At 36.6% G+C, this 22,167-nt stretch overlaps 1 protein-coding gene across 1 annotated transcript; it reads left to right on the top strand.

Moving 5' to 3' along the window:
- The first annotated feature begins 6,743 nt into the window (after positions 1–6,743).
- On the top strand, positions 6,744–22,072 carry SPO11 (SPO11 initiator of meiotic double stranded breaks). Its single transcript, XM_037403438.1, has 13 exons — positions 6,744–6,841; positions 9,355–9,468; positions 12,403–12,491; positions 13,095–13,161; positions 13,376–13,484; positions 14,107–14,193; positions 15,878–15,914; positions 16,139–16,248; positions 17,143–17,242; positions 18,553–18,590; positions 20,177–20,253; positions 20,455–20,566; positions 21,252–22,072. The coding sequence occupies exons 1-13, from the start codon at positions 6,744–6,746 to the stop codon at positions 21,369–21,371; spliced, it is 1,158 nt and encodes a 385-aa protein (XP_037259335.1). The 3' UTR covers positions 21,372–22,072.
- Positions 22,073–22,167: the final 95 nt, after the last annotated feature.

The following is a 22,167-nucleotide window of genomic DNA, read 5'->3' as shown; positions in this document are numbered from 1 at the left end:
AAACTCAAGACGGTTGGTTGCTTTCATCGCCAACAGCAGTGAAACAAAGCAAAAGCGAGCAAAATGTCATACCTTCCTCCATGCCCAAATACAGAAGATGGTTTACAGCAGTAACATCCAGCTGACACATTTGAGTTTGCTCTGAGTACAAGAAAAGAGTGGTCTATAAATATACAGAAAGACTTTGAAAAATGTTTGAATGGACTAAAAATGTATTCTGGAAAGACGGCACAGAGAAGTGTTCACTGAAGGCCAGTTAACGGGCTCACTGCATCCAGAACTACTTATACAACGACTCAGTAAGACACATTTTGGGCTGGATTCAGGTTTATATTTGAATCATGGTTTTTCTCTCCTCCCCTAGTAAAAATAATAAAAAAAAGCAAATCAAGATAAGACATCTATGCTACTTTTTTATTTGATACATTTTTTACTGAGCTTTAGGACCCTCAAAAGTAAAGGTTGCCATTTATTCAAAATTACATCACCGTGCCCCTGGCATTTTTGTGGTGTGGACCAATTGACATGAGTAGCTTAATTAAAATAACCAAATGCATTTTAAAGGATGACATAAAGTTGATTTTAATCTAGGCTTCCAAAAATGAAGTCTGTTAATCAACCGCCTCACCCTTTTCGTTATTTATATGGCCCACAGTACTCAGTGTCAGAACAGACTCCTACGTCACCCTCTTACTTCATTTTCCCCAAACATTATTAAATAGTTAATAACAAAGGTCTAAAGTCCATCCCGAGTTTTACCTGTTGGCATAAATCTGGGGCCATGACAGCACCGGTGTAGCATTCATATAAATGAAAGAACAGATTTGGGCTCAAATATTTTAATGTACAGCAGCTGGCATTTTTGGGTTTAAAGAGCAAAATCACACCTGAGTTTTCATGCTTTCTAGGATTTTGCCCACAAAAGGAAAACAGAAAATAAACAGGATATTTTGCTTTTTGAAATCCAGAAGAAACGGTGCAGCTGTTTCCAAGACTGCTATGTTCAAGCTGTCACATGAACATGGAATAGAAGACATTCTTGCTTGCCAGTTGTTTTAGCACAAATGTCTTCCATTTGTGTGTTTCAACATATTTTCTCTTTAGCACATTTTTTTTTAATCAGAATTTTTCATAATACCATGTTTGTTCAATGATCAGTTAAAGCCAGATTTGGATTTTTACAAATGTGTAGATTTACAAATAAATTTTTAGTTTACAAATCAATTCATTAGATATTATTACTGCTTCTGTGGTATGACATGTAGCTACCTGAGAACTTACCACTGTTGACAAGGGGATTTGGTGAGATTTTTACCATATAGACGATAAGAGCAACTGATTTCAGGGAGCTGCCAGAGAGAGTGGAGGGAATTTACTCTAACTCACCTGTAGCGCCCTAGTCTTATTGTTTATTTATCTGCTGTATAAGCACTTCAGCCCAGATTTTAATTTGATTCCCATTCCTAGCAACGAAAAATGGGTAATAGGTAAATGATAGGTGTTTATCTCTGTTAGAAATAGATGGACATTAGGTGCAGAGAGTGGCACCATGTATTTGACTGATCTCATTTATTATTCAGCTGTCCTGGGATTTTGATATGGAAGACAGCAGAGAAAGAGTTTAACAATTTGTCCATAATAACAGGGAATTATATTTATTATTTTTATGTGAGAGACCTGTAGGTTCCTCAAAAGCAAGGTAATCATTTTGTCTTGCAGCAGTCACTTACACTTAGTACACAGATGATGTGGACCTGTTAGAGCAAGTCCAGAAGAGGCCACGAAGATGACCAGAGGGCTGGAGCCCCTCTCCTGTGAGGACAGGCTGAGGGAGTTGGGGTTGTTCAGCCTGGAGAAGAGAAGGCTCCAGGGAGACCTTAGAGCAGCCTCCGGTACTGAAAGGGGGCTTGTAAGTAAGATGGGAACAGGCTTTTTAGTAGGGCCTATAGTGACAGGATAAGGGGTAATGGTTTTAAACTAAAAGAGGGTAGATTTACACAAGATATAAGGAAGATTTTTTTTTTACTATGCAAGTAGTGAAACACTGGAACAGGTTGTCCAGAGAGGCTGTGGGTGCCTCATCCCTGGAAGCATTAAAGGTCAGGTTGGATGGGGTTCTAAGCAACCTGGTCTGGTTGAAGATGTCCCTGCTAATAGCAAGGGGATTGGACTAGATAATCTTTGGAGGTCCCTTCCAACCCAAACCTTTCTATGATTCCACGATTCTATGGTACATGAAGGCTTGGATGTTTCAAAGTATTTTCTCTATGTTCCTTCATAACTTGCTCTTCAAAAGAATAATAGAAGTAGCAGAACGCCTAATTTCCCCATATAAAATCCTACTCTCATTTTCATCCAACTTTTTAACTTTTTGAAGCCTTAGAAGAGCTACAACTGATTTTTTTCTTCTTCTTTTCAGGCAGCTTATATGCTTACAGCCTGAAGTTCCTGTTTTAAAACTGCAGCAAGTATGAAATGTTGCAAAAGTAACTGGGACTACAGAGGGAGAATGAGGCTGAAGGAGTGTCCTATCTTAGTGTAAGACCAGTTTAGGAATGAGAAATACTGGCTATGACAGTAATGGGCAAGCTCAAACTTCTCAGCATGTAAAAACTATGTCTTCAGATGTTCAGTCATATAAAGTTGCCTGTGTGCAGCTTAATTATTGTCAATGAACCAGAGTGTGCATGGCATTTATGTAAAGTGGGAAAGAACATTTTTTAATTTACTTTGTGTTTCTTTGTCTCAGATACCTGTCTTGCCCTGCCACCCAAAATACATTACTGGCCCTAAAAGCATTAGAAAATGTTGGATCTTAAAACCACTGTGACAGAGGTTAGATGAAAGTTACTTTTCCTTTTAAGGCAGGCCTGTTAAGAGTTTATTTCTGGCTGAAAGATAAAATGCAAAAAGAAGGGATGGTAACAAAACCCACTTCCTCTTACAGTGATTTGGCTCACCACAGAATAAATATTTTACAGGTGTTTCTCCCCCCAGAGCTAGGTAAACTGAAAACATGTATTAGATTTGGTTTGGGTTTTTTTAAACGACCATGTTAGTTGGAAGGAGATATCCCATTTGAAGTTGTTGGCTGTTAGCAGTGAATGACTTTTCATCTTCTATTTCTCTGGGCTTTGCCCATTAGAAAAAGATCAGTAACTTTTCATGTAACTGGCAGGTGATAGATCTGTCTCCTGTTCTGTCCTAACCTGTCCTAACTTATTCACAGTAAAATCTGTTGGCTCACAAAATGTCTGTCCTTCCAAGGATTGTCCAGATCACAACCAAGGAAGCTGGAAAGAAGTTGAAGCTTGCTGGAACACAGTAGGCATACTCCCAAGAATCTCTTAAATGGCTGGTAGGGACTTTCCCCCCTGTTCTTGCTGTCGCTTTTAAGCCTCCATCTATCTCCTTAGCACTCCTTTCTGGCCCAGATACTTCTGCTTGCACTGAATCGCTACCTTTTACTGAGGTCTCCCTTTTTTTAGGCTTGAGTGAAAGACTGCATTTCACATGCTGTTTGGCATTCATTGAAAATAGGCATATCAGGTCCACTGGTATGCCTACCAGTCTATTGAAAGAATTAAGGCCAGAAGATTTTGGAGAGAAACCTTTACCATAGCAGTCATGAAAACTTAATGTAAGAGGCTAACTACATTTGAAAAGAGGAAAAATCTTTTCATAAGGTATGCAGTGAGGAAAAGGAAAAAGCATATATATGTGTTTACATATTTTAAGTATTATTTATTCTACTGATGCAGTTATTTATATATGAGAAATGAACAGCAAGCAACTTAAAATCTTGGCACTAAGATAAATGTACATTTTTGTTCTATATAGCTCTTTTATTGTGTAGTATGTAGTGATAACAACAGGTTTCGATCCAGACAGGTTCTTCTTCAGCAGTTACAGACAGACTTTGAAATTGGCATCAGCTCATACAGACTATTTCATAGCACAGCTTCCTCCGAAGAGTATCCAGATAAGAGCATATTTTTAGAACAGGAGACAGTCTTAAGGGAACTTTTTGTTAACAGCGTATCTTTTAAAGAAACCAAATCTGAAAGTATTTCATTACCCATCAAACTTGATTTATCAAGGATTGGTGAAATCACGGTGTTAAATTTAACAGCTTCGAAGTAGTAACTTCTTTTCTTTGCCATCTGTGGTGCCCTCTACTGCACATCTTTGTAGAAGCAAGACATACAGATAGCTGCATTGCTTACACCGCTTTTTTCACATTTTTCTTTACTTCTTAACATCTAATAATGTTTCGTATTTGTTTTCCTAATAATAAATGCATTCAGTATTTGTAATTGAAATGCTTTGTGTGTGTATGTGTGTGGTTTTTTGTTTGGGGCTTTTTTTTTTTTTTTTGAGGGCTTTAGGAAGTGAAACTGCTAGTTCATTTATTGATTGTAGTTCATTTACTGGTTGTATTCTGGATACTAATTTATATGGTTATATATAAATATATATGTGTGCAGTATTAAGGTTGAAGCATGGAAGTGTTTGTTATTGTTGCTTGTTTTTCAATATCTGTTTTCTTAACTCAGTTATAAGTATTGAGTATTTTGGTTGTGCTTTTTTATAGTTGCTGTTTGCTGCTATGAAGAAGAGGTAAGTCATTAAATTAGCTTCCTACAAGTTGATGTCTATAATTTTGTTTTCAATCTATTGCTAGAGGCATGATACAATTTTGTCAGTTCTGTATCAAACAAAAATCTGTTGATTTTGATGTTGAATTGTTGGAAAGAGCTACAGAGATTTTACATAAATATTTCCGGAGTGATCTCAAGGTACCTAAAGGCCAAAGACTTAAGATGAAAGATCTGAAATTTTCAATTTATTAATTCCCCTTTCTTTTGCTAGCTCCTGTTAATTGAATCACCTTGTGTTCATATCATCATAGCCTGAGGTCTTCCTTGAATAAATCAATGCATGAATTTTTTAATTACCTACCCAAGCTGGATTTGGACGGCTTGCTTTTACAAGTACCAAAGGAGAAAGGTTCAGCAGTAGTAGTGAATAGAACAGCAGGAGAAACCAGCTGCCTCCAACGTTTCAAACACTACATCATCTAACTTGCTAACAAGTCTAAGCATTGTAACGTTTGAAATGCTGTTAGCAGTGAGCTAGATAGAGCACAGTTTCCAATATTACTGACTGCTGTGCATAAAAGACAATGTTATCAACAGAGAGCTTTAAAAAATTTTCTCTAGAAAGGACAAGCCTTTAGATATTTACCTCCTAAGTAACTCTCAGAATGACCACTATCTGTCAGCCAATTATGATGACGATGACGTAGTTAGGAGCTGAAAATGCACATCATAACTGCAAAGGTAAGAGCAGTTTCTGGGATTTGCTTTTTAGCACCACTGAGCTATGTGAAGGAGCCAGTGAAGGAGCCCTGATCTCTGCACTCAGAACCCACCAAAGAAACGGAGCGTCCAGTTCTGCTGCGGGAGTGCCTGGGGCTGCAGGGGGGCTGTTCGGCCATGAACGGGAGCTGGCCACGCACTCGTGCACTCTTTGGGCCTTCACAAGGCCTCCCAGAGGTACCACATTTTCTCTTTAAAATCACAAAGAATTTAAACTTTCTGAAGTGAAAGAGAAGACTGGAATTTTCATAGGAAAAGGTGAACACCAATACATCCAGGACAAAACACACCAAGATGATAATTGCGTGTGGGGTTTCTTTTCAAATTCTCAGCCTGTGGCTGTGTATCATCCATTTTGAGGTGATGCCCTCTGGCCAAGCACACTACGTGAACCGTGGAAGTCCTGGTTCAGCCATAAAGCTTACAAAATTTAACATTTTTTTCTTACATCTTGGCTTCCTTGGAAGCCAGCAGTTCATGACTTTTAGAATTGGGGGGTTATTGTTTGTTCAGAACAGAAGTTTTTAAGAGTGTATTGAGAAAGATTTGAAAAGATATCACAAGTCTATTGTAAAACTTCAGAATTCTGAAGGCAAATGATAAAACCAGTGTTAAATCTTTAATCTCAATAGAGGTTGAATTCCATTTTGGCAAATGAAGCTGATTTTTCAACACCTGGAGTTGCACTGGAGCCTTCAGCTTTTTCAGCTTTCTTCCAGCCACGTAGAACACTCAGGAAAAGACATTGATATTAAGGGAAGAAAAAAATTGCTGGTCATTCAGAAAACACGAGAAAAGTATTGATGAGCCATGTGGCCACCTTCTAGCCAGTCTGGCCAGATTTATTCCAGAAATCTGGGTGCTACAGATCTTGTGCTTATGTATGTGCTCAGGCCTTGCAGCTCCAGAGACAGTGCTGAGGTTTAGTTCCCAGCTCCCAGTGGAGGATGAGGTCAGTCAGGAAGGGCGGGAGAAGGTCCTTGGCAGTGAGAGTGGGTGGGGCCATCTCCTGTCTATTAACAAGAGCAGGAAAAGCCATTGGTCAGTCAGGAAGAGTGGGAAAAGCCATTGGTCAGTCAGAAAGAGCGGGAAAAGCGCTGGGTCAGGCAGGGCCAGCTCCTCTCCCTTCAGGAGCGAGGGGAAAGCCCTGGGCCAGTCAGTCAGGAAGGGCGGGAAAACCTTGACTTTGGTTTCCACAGACATTTTCTGCTTTTCCTCTCTGGCCCTATGGTTTTACCTCAAATCATGAGTTTTAAGTCCAGCAGACTTAGCCTGTTCTAATTTCTTTGGTAATCTCTTTTGCCTTCTTTTAACATGGCTTCATGCCTTCCAGAGAAGTTGGATTGGTCTGCACCAACCTTCATGGTGGACCACAGTATGTGTTCCACTGAAGTGCCAGCTGGGAACAAGGCTGTCTTCAGGGAAACAAGTCTGTCTGGTTGTGAGAGCCACGTTCCTCGGTAAACGATGTGAAAAATAGCACCCACACTCTTTCTGTGGTAATACTCAATCAGGTAGTGCACCAGTGCACCTAATGGGCTTGTGCAGAACTGAAAAAACATACTCCCCTACAAAAACACAGGGGGCCTCACACTGCAAACAGCATCTCCATTCCCTCAGACCTCTCCAAAAAGTCTGTAGCTACAGACAGAAATACGGAAAACTGACAAAACAAACATACTGAATTTCACTAACAAAAACCACTCACAATTTTTTAAAAGACTACACAGTATATCAGCCTCAGAGGCTGGAACAGACTGGGAGCATCTTAAAAGTATTTTAAGAGGAAAAGGATAATAATAATAATAATTAATAGTAATGACTTGGAGAGTTCTTGGTCTTTGTGGCAGGGTATGGAAACAGCTTGGCTTTAGAAATGTAAGGTTCTGGGCTTTGGAGTGTGTTGGTTACATTGTAGATTTTTATTTGTAACTGTTTCTCTTGCGTATTTATGTTGCTTGCTTGCTAAAGGTGTGGTAACTTGAATCTTTTACACTATTAATGTTGAAGATCATTTCTTGAGCTATACAGAAAGAAGTATCTAGTCATGCTGCAACCTGTTAGAAATGATCAGGCAAACCCTGTGAAATACAGTCCCTACCCCTTCTCCACTCAGATTTCACTGTTAACTAAACCACAGTGAATTTTAAGTAGGCATACTTGGCCAGTCTTGTATGTTTGCTTATTAAAATTAAGTTAATCTCTGCAAACAGAGACAGAATACCAGCAGGAGGTACACAGAGAATCGCTGTCCCCTTCCTCCTGTTTTGCTGCATTTACAACTTCTGTTGGCCAACAAATCAGGAAATTGGGATTGGAACAGAAACCTGGACTTTCAAATTCTGCAGCAAACACTGAAGTACATCTGGAATATTAAGACAGTTACAGTGGCTGGAATGAAATGAATAAGTAAAATATTTATAAGTATTAAAACAATGACATGGTTTAGATTTCCTGTCTACCTATCTGGTTTTACATCCCTCTGCTCACACATATTTTTAATGTCTTCAGCACTCTAATTTTTGTTATGTTGGAGGTCTGCACCATAGTCAGCTTTGCCTACCTATTTTCCCACTTGCTGTATTACACATTCAGCATAGTGGAATTTCTATTTTGGGTATGGCAGCAAGATACGGGATTTAATTTTGGAGGTAGAGGCTGTGAGTCTGAAACTTAGGGAATCTTGGACTTGATTATGAAGGTATGATATAGTAGAAAATGAATTTACATATTGGCTGCATGACCAAGCCCTCTTGTATTATCAGCACTGCAAATGCTTCACCGTTTCACCTTTGGAAAGCCATTAGTCTCTCTGTGTCCAAGGTTACTAATTTGAAAATAAAAAAATCTTACATTGTGTTTATTGAACAGTTTAATATTATTGGACAAAAATGTTAGTAATACTGGTAGAGGTTTTTGGTATAGATACTGTCACGAATAACATTTTAAATTAAAAAGTTAATACTGTTCAGAAATTGCTTTCAAAAAATGATAATCTAGTTTCAGCAGAATGAGGAGCAAGTGGAGGCTGAGCTACAGAATTAAAGAAACATATTCAGCCAATAGAAGAGATTTTTAATGACACATCATTATTGTTTATGGAGACATACAGGTTTTAAAAATAATTCCTGCTGATTTTGTAATAGTGAGATAATTAATTTTGTGTGAGGTGCACTGGTATTGACTCATCTTTTCTTAGCATATTACTCAATGGCAAAATTGGACTTTGGTCATAAAAATTTGAGATAAAATAAGTTTTTTATATTCTTTTAATTCCTACCTAGACTTACAATGGTATAGAGTACACTTGTAGTTTAAAGGACAGATGAGATATTGGAGTCAGATTGCTTATGAAAATAAAAAGCATCTGTCATAACACTCAAACCAGCCTACAGTTTTGCTGTAAGGGATCTGCTGCAAGGTTACTTTATCTTTTTAGGTGAAATATACAGATTTTATTCTTTTCACAATGCATCTGTTGAGACTAAGACTTCATCTAATTAGAACCCTTAACAGTTTGCTCAGGGCAACAGATCAAAAGGTTAATGTGCAATGGTACAACAGGAAGTATTTGTACTCTTCAGCATTTTTTAAATTAACAGCATTTAAAAACAACTTAGCCCGAATCATAGCCAAACCCAATATTACATCATTTATAGTAAAACATTAGTCATTAGTCACAAACCATCCAGTTGGTCTGAAAGTTCAGCTGGTGAAAAATTTGATGGTTTCAGGATTGAATAGAAATGTACTTTTAATTGTGTCCTCAGTCATGCATCTGGAATGGAAAGTCAAAGATTTTAGGGGAACAAAATTAAAAAACAAAGGAGTTCCTCTACATTTTTGAAACAAATACATTCTTGAAGCAGTTTCTGATTGCACAATTTTTGTAGAAATGGGGATAGATGATCAAAACCCCAAATAGAACTAGATTTTATCCTATGGTCTGTATCATTAATTTTCTTTGTTTCAGTTCTGAAGTTCTTGAAGCAATAGAAAATGTTATTGAAGATGTACTTAAAAGTTTGGCCCAAAAAAAAGCACCTGTTCTCACAGTGGCTAGTAGATCAGATTGGAGGAACATAGAGTAAGTACTATATTTTGAAGTCCTGCCTTATATTAATATAAATTACACGAATAAACTTTGAGTATGTAACTTCCAGAAATGTTAATCATACATAGTTCTATAAGTATTAGAATCAATAAATAATTTGACTTCTCAAAAAGTAATGGACAAATAAAAAGTAATGCTTAGTAACCACTTTGCGTGAACAGGCATCGTGTGTTAACTAATAGCAGACCATAACATAAAGGGGAATGTAAAACTACTGTAACAGAGGTTAGAAAGGAAAGGGAGGTCCTATAAACAGTGATTTTCTGGAAGCAGTAGAAACCAGAAATGATAAGTTGTTTTAAAGTGAAAAAATCTGTTTTAGGCTGGAAACAATTACTAGCAATTTCATCCTCCAGTGCCCTTTCTGTGCTCTCTCTTTTCTTGCTCCACTTTTTCTCATGCCACCTTATTTCCTAAAATGATAGTGATAAACTTATCTTTTTGTTCTCAGAGAAGATGCATTTCATGTCTTTCTTACCTCTGTGTTGTGTTCTAAGTTCATTACCAGGCAAATAAAGCAAACCAAATTTCTAATGTGTTATCTAAATTTCAGACCTTATGCCAGCTTATCTAGACAGGATCAGAGAAAAAAGCAACCTGTCTTCCTTTATAACACACTTTGTGATTTGCAGAAGTTGCTTTTGCTACAGTATTTTTCCAAGGAGCTCATTTAAACTGAAAATACTAGAAACTGAGAGATTGTGTTCTATAATACAGAAGCAAAAGGATATAGGAAGACAAATCTGTTTCTTGCCTTGTATTAGCTTTGGATGTCAGTGGGTTAAAGGAAATTTAGATTGACAAGATTGCAGAGGTGCTTGTAAGTGGACACATTACAAATGTAGCAAAGTTTCCATGGGTAACACTTTGGTAGAATATTCATTTAATGAGAACAATAAATGTCTGTCAACCAAAAAACCTGAGGGGCCTGAAGGTAATCAGTTAACTGAAAGGCTTATATGTTCCAGGGAATTTAATGGTTTGTATCTTGATAGTTTGACAAAAATGTTTCACTCAAATGTCTGTAAAATTAAAATACTGTAACAAAGTTTTGCAATTTTTGGCAGTCTTCAGGGAAATGGCATTCCAGGCTAGAATAACAAATGTGAAATGTTATTTGCCATCAGAACACATAGGCAGGAAAAACATTCAAATTAAAACAAGTTAACATCACAGTATGTTAAAAATAAGACTAATCGATCACATTAAAAAAAGCTGAACCATTATTTATAGTGGAGAAACATAATATGCATTTCTGTTGAATAGTGACCTATATCCTACTTTAATACAGCTGTTTAAGAACATTAAAATAAAAACAAATGGACAAATAAAAATAAAACCAAAATGCCAGAATACAATACGAAAGGAACAAATTATAGTCAGTGGGGCTTTATTATATATATTTTTTTTAAGGTAGCCTTTTCATACCTAACCTACTCAGCTCGAATCTGCTGGGAAGGAATGAGTAGAATGAGAGAATGATTTCATGTCTGAAATGTTCTTTGTAAACATTTGTAGATGCCCAGAGAGGTATTTACCTGAGAATTATGTCAATCAGTGAGAATGCCAGACCTGAGCAGTAGAGCTTCCATTGTCCAGCTATGTCTTTCCAGGGAAAAAAAAAAAAAAAAAAAAAAAATTAAAAATCCCAGTAGTGGAAAGAATATTTTATAGAGAACTACTCTTCTGGGGTAAATGCAATCCTGGGACGAATATCCAATTTAATGCCAGTTTGCCGTTGTCTTTGTGAAATGCCTGTGGGAGCCACATTGACTGGGTTCTTCAGTGTGCTGTTTTCTGAAAGGAGTGTTCCTTATTTAACCTGAGAGAGAAATCCTCCCATGAAGTTACAGTGTATGCTGCAAGTGAAAATAACAAATACGTTTTAAATGTTGCAGCACAAAGGCAAGAAAGTTACTTTAAAGCTGGCAGGCAGATGCTGCGCTGTGCTGTTACTGCTGTCACTTCACAGGCGCGCACTGTGGTGTGGTCTGCCACCCAAAGGATGCACGGAGCAAAACCTTTGACAAAGACATTTAGAAACATCCTGAGGTTTTAGATAAAATTATAGCCATTTAACTACCAATACTTTTTTGAAGTACATACAACACTCTGAAATGAAAAAGAATGCTTTAAAGACAGGTCTTCCATATCATAAGGCACTAAAATACTTTTAAATAAAATAATGAAATGTCCTTCAGAAAATAACTGATTCTTTCAGTGAAATGTGCCCCTTCAGACATGAAATGGTGAAAAAACAAATTGTGGAGCTCATTTACATTAAGCAACTGTTTAGAGAATAGGATGGACCACATTTTTGTTTTGAACACTTAATAGAATAGAATAGTTATTCTGGTAATAATTTAAGGGCGTAAATCAGATAATATTGTTGTAATATGAAATACTAACACTTTTCATACATTCTACATCAGAAAGTCACTGTGTCAGACTTGATTTGTATTCCAATAATTATTCACCTATTTTTCCTGTCATTCATTAGTTTGCTTTCCTGTTAAATAATAATTGATGATGATATATTAGCAGTAATGAACATGTATAAAATATTTTTCTTGTCTCTGCTTTGTCTGAAAACTTATGTATTTTAGGCTTAAATTTAGTCTTGAAGCATCTTCTTGAGAAACTCTTCCATGTTCTGAAAGCAGTGATCAGACGAGGGGCAGCTCAGTAGTGTTTTGAATGGTCATTTTGACAGATGATGACTATTGCCTGCCTTTTTCCTTTGGCCACTCCAACTCCACCCAAGTTGGGGGTTTCTGTACCGAGTCTAAAAAGCATTAGCATATTTGATTATAGGAAAGGGGTCTGATTCTGAATTACCTTGCAGAGAACAATTTACATATACTCAGGAAGTTTACAGTTTTAATGTATTTGCTTGCAATGTATCAGATTTAAAGATTCTGTAGGTCTACAGATGATACCGCACTGTACTACAAAACAAATAAGAAGTGACTGTCCTAGATCAGCACAAAAATTTGGTAAGTTAAAAAAGTCCAAAAGCAGAAAACTTGTTTTCTCTTGTATTTTGGTTTAAAACTTTGTAACAAAAACAACAAACCATAAAAAATATATCATGCACAGTGATTTAGAAGTGTATGGCTAATATAAGCTGGTATTATGACCAGCTCTTCAGCTTTTCTCTTCGCTGTTAAAGTATAGTGAGTGACGACAAAATCAATACAGCATTCTTACAGTTCCTGCCTTCCCTGAATGAATATCAACTGATGGCATATTGAAAAGGTCCTAATGTAAAAACATCACCCTCCTTCCACAAGCTAGCTAGTAAAAGAATCTTGGAATTCAGAAAATAACCTAATTTCTTTTTCTAACTCAGTCATTTAATTATTTGGCCTGGACAGCAGGGCATACATTTCCTCACTTAACTCCATCACATTTTTTCTGATTTTGTTAGAAATTGAATCTATTAATTAGTACAGCCTCTCTGTATTTTCACAGCATGTTACAATATATGTCTCAAAGTTTTATTTTATGAGACACATATATGGGTCAATATAAAGACAATTTATTGTATATGCATTTCTGAAAATGGATAAAATATTTTGTAATATGTATTTTTTCAGCTCTGATACTCAAAGTATTATCTATGATCTATAAGATGGTGCAGAGCAATGCTTATGCAACTAAAAGGTAACATGCTACATTTCTGTAATTTCAAATAAAGTTGTATTTTAAGAATGTTACTGTGAAAAAGCAGCCTGTAGGATGCAAACCCGTAGGATAATGTAATCCTGTATGTAAAATGCTTTAGATTGATCTGATTATCCATGCCCTCTATAAAATTCTTAGAAACCTACAGCTGTATCAGTATTATAATTACAAATACAATATTTTGTCTTGATAGAGATATCTATTATTCAGATACACAACTGTTTGGTAGCCAAAGTGTTGTGGACAATATAATCAATGACATTTCTTGCATGCTTAAGATACCTCGGAGAAGTCTACATATAGTAAGTGGCTTATTACAAATGTTTTTATCAATATTTCCAAATTATATAGATCAAACTGAACGGTGAAATATCAAGAAAAGTTATCAGTAGGATAGGAAACACGTAGCTAAAATAAAAGGTGTCATTTGTGCAAATGAAACCTAGTTGGGGTTTATCATAGCACTCAGAAGGGGTTTTTTCTTCAGAGAAAATTCATAGTTTGCTTGCTCCAAAGAGTTTGGGACAAACTGCCAGCTACAAGCACAGGACCTTTTGCTATTAACTAGTGAAGGCAGTGCTTAAACTTCAGAGTGCAAGACATCTGTTTAGCAGCATGTACTCAAACAATTTGCTAGCTTGGGGGTTAAATGAAAATTTTAAGTACATCAGAGATGTAAAAACCTTTCAGATTTACTTGTCTCTCATGCCTTAAAAGAATTCTTTTGTATCTAAAAATGCAGTTGTTGACATAATTTATTGCAATTATGCCTTTATGTCCATTGCTTAGTGCGTAACGCAACAACACTGCATAGCGTTTAAAAGGTTGATGGCAGTCTTTTCAGAAGTTTCCTGTTTTGACTGCACACTATAGTAACATAACAGCATGTAACTTCCAATTTACTGTATACAACTTTTTTTTCAGCTGTCTACAACTAAAGGTTTTGTTGCTGGCAATTTAAGTTACACTGAGGAAGACGGTACAAAAGTGAATTGTACCTGCAGTGCAACAGTATGTATTATAAAACAGTAACAGTAATTCATAGCATCTACCTTTGCAAGATACCCTGCAGTGCTTGTAGCTCAGGTTACTGTATACATTTATTGTACAAAGCTGTGCTTGTGGCAAATTGAGACATTACAACCTGGGTGGAAAGAGTTGCTCAACTGTATTGCCGTTCTGAAGCTCAGCTACATACTCACTGGGAATATATCCTTTGGATAAGGATTTTAGCACTGCCTTCTACCACGGCAGCCTTGCAGAGGAAGCCATATATATTGTGTATCTTAGGCTTTATATCACACTGTTCTGTCAAATAAGTGCTCTGAATCAAAGAATTCTGGGCACTCTAAGCATACTTCACTTCTGTCACACATTGGTTTCTGGCAGAGCAAGAAACCAAGTCTTACAGCCTGAGTTAACACACTCATATGGTCCTCAATGAGCTGCTTCTACTACACTGGGCAGACTCCTCCGGTAGCAACAGCACAGATGAGAGACTGAACTGACCCTCTATAATTAGAGGAAGAAATCTCTTTCTGGATCCAACTTATGTTCTCTTTTACAGAAATTTTAAGATGATACTCCATCAGCATAAGAGCTGATATTGGCTTCACGTGCCCAGAACTGTACAACCAAAGATATATAACATCAAGCTGTTTGGTCTCAGGATTATTACTATTACAGGAATTACAGATAGTAGAAGGGCTTGTATTGTCAACTAATTTTATCAGAGGTGGTACTGAGCTAAAGGGAAGTTTATAACCATGGTTTTGTAAGAGTCAAGAGCCTAACGCGGTTTGAGGAGATGAGATTCAGCCAACCTAGTCCTGAAAGATTTCCTATAGCTATGCAGAATATGAAAGCAGGAACAGAACTTAGACTTGCTGACTGTTGTCATGATTTCCTGGAAAATGTGTTCATTGTAAGCCTAAATCAGTAATTTCAAAATGGAAAGATATCCTTATCTGCCTATTATACTTTGTTTTTAGGCAGAGTGTAAAGTCTCCTGTTATTAATGCTTTTCTACAGCTCTTCATATTTTTATTTGCTGAGTTGTTCCACCCTGGCACCGGAGGTGATTTAGCAGTCAGAAATCAAAACAGACCACACACTTCAACATATACATACTCTTCTGCCAAGTTCTTCCTCCAGTTCCTGTTTTCTCATCCATATGCTTGCCAGATTGAGCCAATCCTAATATGAGATGTGAAGTAAATATTACTATGTCTTCAAATTGTTGCTCTAAAATACTTATAAAATCAGGTTATTGTTAATAAAAGAAAGGAATTAATGATCTTCCAAAAAGAATACTTAAATATTTTAAGCCTGTATTAAATTTGCAGTCTTCACACCACGCTGACTTTTTTTTCTGGCTGAGACATATAGAAAATTAACGAGGACATTGTTATCTCTGAAATGCCTTTATGATGAACAATCTTCTGTGACAGTAGCACAAGCGCTTTTGAAAAGCATCTTGTTATAACAGGAGGACTCCCCCACAACCATACAATAGAGCAGGATATGAATGGTCAAATACGCTTCTGAAGAGGTGAAAATGTCAAGACTGATCTTGTGTATAGAAGTTGAACAGTTGTTTCAGGATGCAATTCTGTCCTTCCTTACCTAGTGTTGTTATTTTAAAATATATCATTTTCTCTGTTTAAAATGTTTAATCTTATTTTTGCTGTTTTAGGCAGTCACTGTGCCATCTAATGTTCAAGGAATTAAAAGTATCCTTTGAGCAAGAACTCTTGTTGTAGGCTGAAAAAAAAAAAAGTAAAACCAAGGAATATTCCAAGTTAAACAACGTTCTGGTAATTTTTTCTTTGCTTGCTGGCTCTGAAATCGAGTCGTGAACACTGCTTTTGGCTCCAGAACAGGTATTTTAGAGCATTTAGTTTTAATTGATTGGTGTGATGGATCATTTTACATGCAGCTAGCCTTAACAGAGAAGATTTAATCTCACATGCCAAATTTGTGTTAATTGTAGAAAAAGATGCAACTTTTCAGAGACTGCTGGATGATGACTTCTGCAATAAATTGTCCCCATGTATAATGATTACGGTATGCATTTTACATTTCATATTGTCTAGCTAGATATAAGAATGTAAATAATACTTTAGCATTGTAGTGGTGCTCGAACTTGGTCAAAAGACCGTAACAAAATTAATATGAAACATATCTAACATTATTTTTTAAAATTTTATTGTCCTCATAGGAATACAAAATACACTTTCTAAAGACTTACTTCTTCCAAGCATCTCCTTAGACTTTGGTACCTTATCACATTCATGTGCTGCTGCGAAGTAGCTGCCCCACTCAGTCTCAGAAAGGCTTGACTCTTGAGTAACCTTTTGTCCTTCAGGATCCTAGGTTTAACAAACCCAAATGAATTTTGTGATTTTGGATTGTACTGAAAGAGCTATGGAGCCTGGAGAATTAATAGGCATATGTAAATGGAATATGCATACCTACTTGTTCTGGGACAAATGTGGCCCACAATGAGGAAGAAACATATCCCCCTATCAAGAGAGATAAGCATATATCCTGTGCCACATATTGTCTGGTTACAGTCAGAGCAGGAGCTTGTTTGATATTGTTTCATTAGTGCCATAAATATTTTTGAGAAGAAAAATGTGGCCTTCTTACACCAGCTTGCACAGATAACAGGGTACATTACACATCAACCTGTGTACAAACTGACACCTTAAATAGAGGACTGTATGATACTTTCATGGTGCCTGTAATCCAGAACATCCGCAGTGCTGTTCTCCAGCTCGTTCCTCCTTCCCTCCTCACAGACACAAAACAGGACCATAGAACTTTCCCTGCAAAATAGCTGCTGGAGAAATATTTCTGCCATGTTTGCTTGCTTTTAAATAACAAATGTAAACACATATGTACCCAGATGTTGTTTTAATTAATTTTAAACTGTCTGCTTTTGTTTTCTTTCCTTAGGGAAGAGGCGTACCAGATCTTAATACACGACTTTTGGTCAGAAAGCTGTGGGATTCTTTTCAAATTCCTATTTTCACCCTTATGGATGCAGATCCACATGGTAAATCTGCAGAGGTTCAGTGACATAAAAGAAAAGCAAAATTTGTTTAGAATGTCTTTTCTTACTTTTGTGGGAAAGTACTCAGAACACAGAGATCCAACACAATCAGAAGGTTACTGGTTTATGCAGAAAATATGTAGGAGTACAGAAGGAGTTTAAATGAAACATCAGTATTGGCTTTACATCCCCACTGAATATACCATTACCCTTGCTGCACTTTGAGGTATTATTAAGAATCTTACCTTGTACCTAAAAAAACCCCAAACCACAACAACTTATGTGATACATAGCTCAGAATAAAGCTAGATTTTGAAAGTACCTGTGGTCCTAAAAATGAAGGTAAGTGTAACAGAATCTTATGATCCATTGCATGATTCCATTGATTTTAATGTGAGTTAGGCACTTGACCACTTCTAAAGGTCTCAGGAGGTCCTAGTTGTGTCTTTATAGAGTTAAATATCATTGAAAATGTTGCTCCATCAAGGATTCCAGCTGTGGCTACACTATTCCTTTTGTAAAATAAAAGAACAGGAACTTTTGTAAACGTTGCTCTGTTCGGTATAAAGAAAAATTTTTAACTACATTATGATCCTTAGGCCGGACAGACATGAAAAAAATAGATGTTTGAGCAAACTGAGTCTTTTATTGGTTTTAAAGTAGTTCACATACACTTATAGTAATAATTTAACAATCAGGTCAATAGTTTACAGTAGTGAAAGCTAGAAACTATGAGTCTGATGCTATCAGGAATAAAGCTAATCTTAAAAAAAGTTCATTGCATTCTGAATGTGCTATTCTATTACATCAGTGGCAGGTCTGAAATTTTTCTCATTTCATGAGAGATTCTATGTGAGTGTGTATGCCTTAGTTTGAATTCAGAATCTGAATTCAAACACACACAAAATGTAGAAAATTTCTTATCTGTCTACACTGATCCCACCTGAAATTAGGGAGGTTGCTGCAAAATAAGAAGCAGCTGTTCAAGCAATAGTATTAAGAGATACAGATTACACAGGATAAAGACATACACTTTTTGTGATAGGTGTTGGAAAATGTGTACAAGAGCTGATTATCCTTGGTTTTGAATTGATTATGCAGACAGAGTGAAACATTTAACTATATAAAGGTGACATATTATGCTTAAATTCTGCTTGTTTTGACATACTCTAAAAATAATTTTAAAACATGAAGAACCTAAATCATAAAGCTCTAACTGTTACATGATAAAATTGAATTCTTAATGCAATCTTTTTAAACATGCCCAATGTGCAGCTAAACAGAGACTTGACATTTGGTATTCTGCAACCTAGGTGTAGAAATAATGTGCATCTACAAATACGGATCTGTGGTGAGTATAATTTTTCCACTTCAAATACACTGTTTTGCGTCCCAGCCTTGAAGCAGGAATGTATGAAATGTTATAGCCTTTGTTAGAATGGTTACTGCCTTGTATCATTTTGTTTCAATATGAAGACACAGGTGTTAGGCCTTGTGTATCTGCAGAAAGGGCTTCTTGCAACAAAAAGAAACTAAGTAACAATGGCAGGTGTTTCATTTAACTATATTTCACAGTTTTCCCCTGCTGCACAGGGACAGGCAGTCAAAACAGAAAAATGTTCTGCGTTTTGCTTTGCTTCTGCCTTAGAAGAGAAATGAAGGCTGGAGGGGCCCTGGGAGGAGGAGGAGGAGGACATAACCTGGGAGATGGGTGATTCTCCGCAAAATCATGTTATGTTGGTAAAGATTTTGTTTTGGGGTGAGAATTTGCTTGTAGATACATGTGTTAGTGTGGAACGTTATGGAAGAAGAGGCAAAGGGAATAAGAAGGCATTATTATATTACATTGCTAAAAGACATGGTACAGGATGACAATGTGGAAGGCAGAGGGCAGAGGCAGATGTGTGATCCATTTAGTAGAGCATTGGAGAAAGAACATTCAAAGTAAAAACAAAACAAAAACTTCAGAAAAGTGCCAGCAATCAATGATGTCGGAGTTCAGATATATGTCACAACATATGCCTCAAGGACATCCAAGGAGACAGAACTTCCAAGTCTTCAGGTGAGCTGTCACGCCTGCAGCTCTCCTACAAAGGTGTGTAAACTGCTAAAACACCATATTCCAGGATTAAATGAAATCGTCGGGTTCATTTGAATGTTTATTTTGTTCAGTTACAGAGCAACAGGTGTATCAAGTGAAATAGAATATGTCAAGTTCATTACAAACAATGAACTTTACTGTATTCCTTTATGCAACATGTAATTTAACTGTGATACTTTGCTGTAGGGTGCTATAGATGACAAAAGTTTTCACGGATTCTAAAATGCAACCTGACAAAATCAAGTATTACACCACCACCACTTCTGGCTCAGAAAGTTGGAGTCACAAACCATTGGGAGCAGGGGGAGTATCCTGAGAAGTATCATTAACTGCTTATTTGGTTTTACACTTTTCCCTAAGATATTTACTGTAGCCATGATACTGGACCAGATGAATCTTTGTTTGGGCTGGTTTTATGTGATGTGGTATTTTCCAGTAGAAAATATCAGAGACTTCCAGATTTGATTGCTCTTCCTGGGTTTTTTTTTTGTTGGTTTTTTTGGGTTTTTTGGGGGGGGGGGTTTTGGGGTTTTTTTTGGCAATCAGACTCATATTGACAGTAACAAACAAAACAAAATTATTCAAACTAGACCAGCCTAAACTGGACTAATTTAGAATCTGTCATAGGCTGAAGGGTGTAAATCTTAGCAAAGCAATGGTTTCCAGCAAGGGGACATAGTCAGTTTCAGTTGCACTATGTTCTCCTATATCATTCTGATAGTGAAAATGCCTAATTATCTTTGCAATAAAATCTGACCATGACCTTGGAAGGCATGTATCTCAGGTAATTTAAACTAAAAGTCACTGAATGTTATAGTTGACCTTTCTTATTTTAGTCAATGTCTTTTGAGGCCCATCATCTCACCGTTCCATCTATAAAGTGGCTTGGTCTCCTTCCATCTGATCTTGTAAGGTTAGTTATTTCCCCAAAAGAAACAGAAGTATTCTTTTGTTTCATAGACAGGAAATGCACTCTGACTTAATGCACAAAAAGACAACTGACACTTGAGTCTGTTATTCTTTTAATACAACATTTTGGCTTAATATACGGAAATAAATTGAAATAAACATTTTTAAATACATGAGAAAATTTAACAACTTTTTTTCTTTTCAGATTAAATATATGCAAAGATGTCCTGATTCCATTTACAAAGCAAGATCAAAATAAGTTAGCAAGTATACAAAAGAGACCTTACATTGCTTGTCAGCCAATGTGGAAAAAGGAAGTATGTATAAACCCATTGTTTCCTATTTCTTACTCTTCACAGGACAAATCCTATTGTCTGCAGTCCTGTTCCTCTTTATGGTGATAAACCCTTAGTACAGTGGAACCAGTAAGGTTTGGCAGCCCTAAAGGAAGGCGAGACTGAGAAAGCGCGTGGCCTGGGATGTGTCTCTAAACCAGTGGGCCTCCATGGCTCACAGGCCAGAACTGGCAGCATTTTAAGCTTTCCTGCCATTAGCCATCTGATGATCACATGGGATTGTACTGCTTTCCTAAATATTACAGAATATATTATGTCTTTACAAGTAGGGGAATGCTTACAGCAGTTACTTACTCAGTACTACACCTCTAATCTTGCCTGTAGCTTTTAAAACATATATGTCAACTCAGGCCTATATTGTGTGAAGTGGTTAGAAAGGAAGAAAAGGTAACATGTACCTTCTTCCTGTTTATACTTGTAAATTGTTCCTGTTACTGTAAAGTACACACCAGAGAAGACATGAGCATACGATACAATGAATCTCAGCTTAGTGATAGGGATTTTGCAGCATCATTTCCAGTAATACTAACTTTACAGTTCTACATGCACATCCAATAAGTGTAATTCTTACTTAAATAATTACCTAACCCTGGACCAGGCTGTTACAGCATCACACTTTCTTTTTTTGTTCTTTGTTTTTTTTTAGCTGGAAATTATGGCAGCATCTAAACTGAAGGCTGAAATCCAGGTTTTAACTTCTCTTTCACCAGATTACCTTTCAAGAGTCTATTTACCAAACAAACTGCGATTTGGTGGATGGCTATGAATGCAAATGAAGTGTTTTTCTTTATACTGATTTATTTTGACTGCTCTTAGAAGAAATGCAGAGACAGAGGAATATGCTTCAGCATCTTATTATCACTGTAGCTAGATTATGATCATCTCTTTTTCCTCTCTCAAACTGTAAGAGAAATAACTTCTTTATTTCTTTTTCATGAAACATACCAGTGTTTCCATTCTGTGGCTTCTGCAACATTACAACGCCAAATGTACATACATAAAAGGATAATACGTTCTTTCTGGCCAGAAAATGTTAAGTTCAAAAAAGTATCAGGGAATTGCTTTGCCTTCTGTCTTGAAGCACAAGATGACGTTGCACTGACCTTTTTATTTTTGAAGAGAGTAAAAGACTTTCTTAACAATTTATTGCACATGACTCCTTTTGGAAATTATTTTAAGTGCAGCATTGTGGCATTTTGTGTTTGCTGTAAATTCAGACTGAAAAGTCAGAGATAATTCTTCATTACTGCATCTTTCAAGCAGCTATAAATGTTCCAGCAACTAAATTACTATGTCTCCAATGAACAAGTAAGCAAGCAGATGTTACTGATTAAGAGTTTAATAAACAATCCTGTTAATGATGCACATCATAACAGAATCCCATTTTCATTTTATTTAGTTGGCTCTAAAACGGTAAAAAGGAGCAGGAAACTGTGGTGATTAAAGCATACAATAAATTTTACGTGAGGAAACCACATCGACTGCATAGAAAATACTTCCAAAATTGATTACAGAGTCATCAGTGTGGATCTCTCAGTATTTTCAGCAGACTTCTCTACTTG

This window comes from Falco rusticolus, chromosome 10 (genome assembly GCF_015220075.1).
Source record: "Falco rusticolus isolate bFalRus1 chromosome 10, bFalRus1.pri, whole genome shotgun sequence".
In the NCBI taxonomy this organism is placed as follows: Eukaryota; Metazoa; Chordata; class Aves; order Falconiformes; family Falconidae; genus Falco; species Falco rusticolus.
Note: the sequence above shows the minus strand (reverse complement) of the source record. Positions and strands in the feature narration are given on the sequence as shown.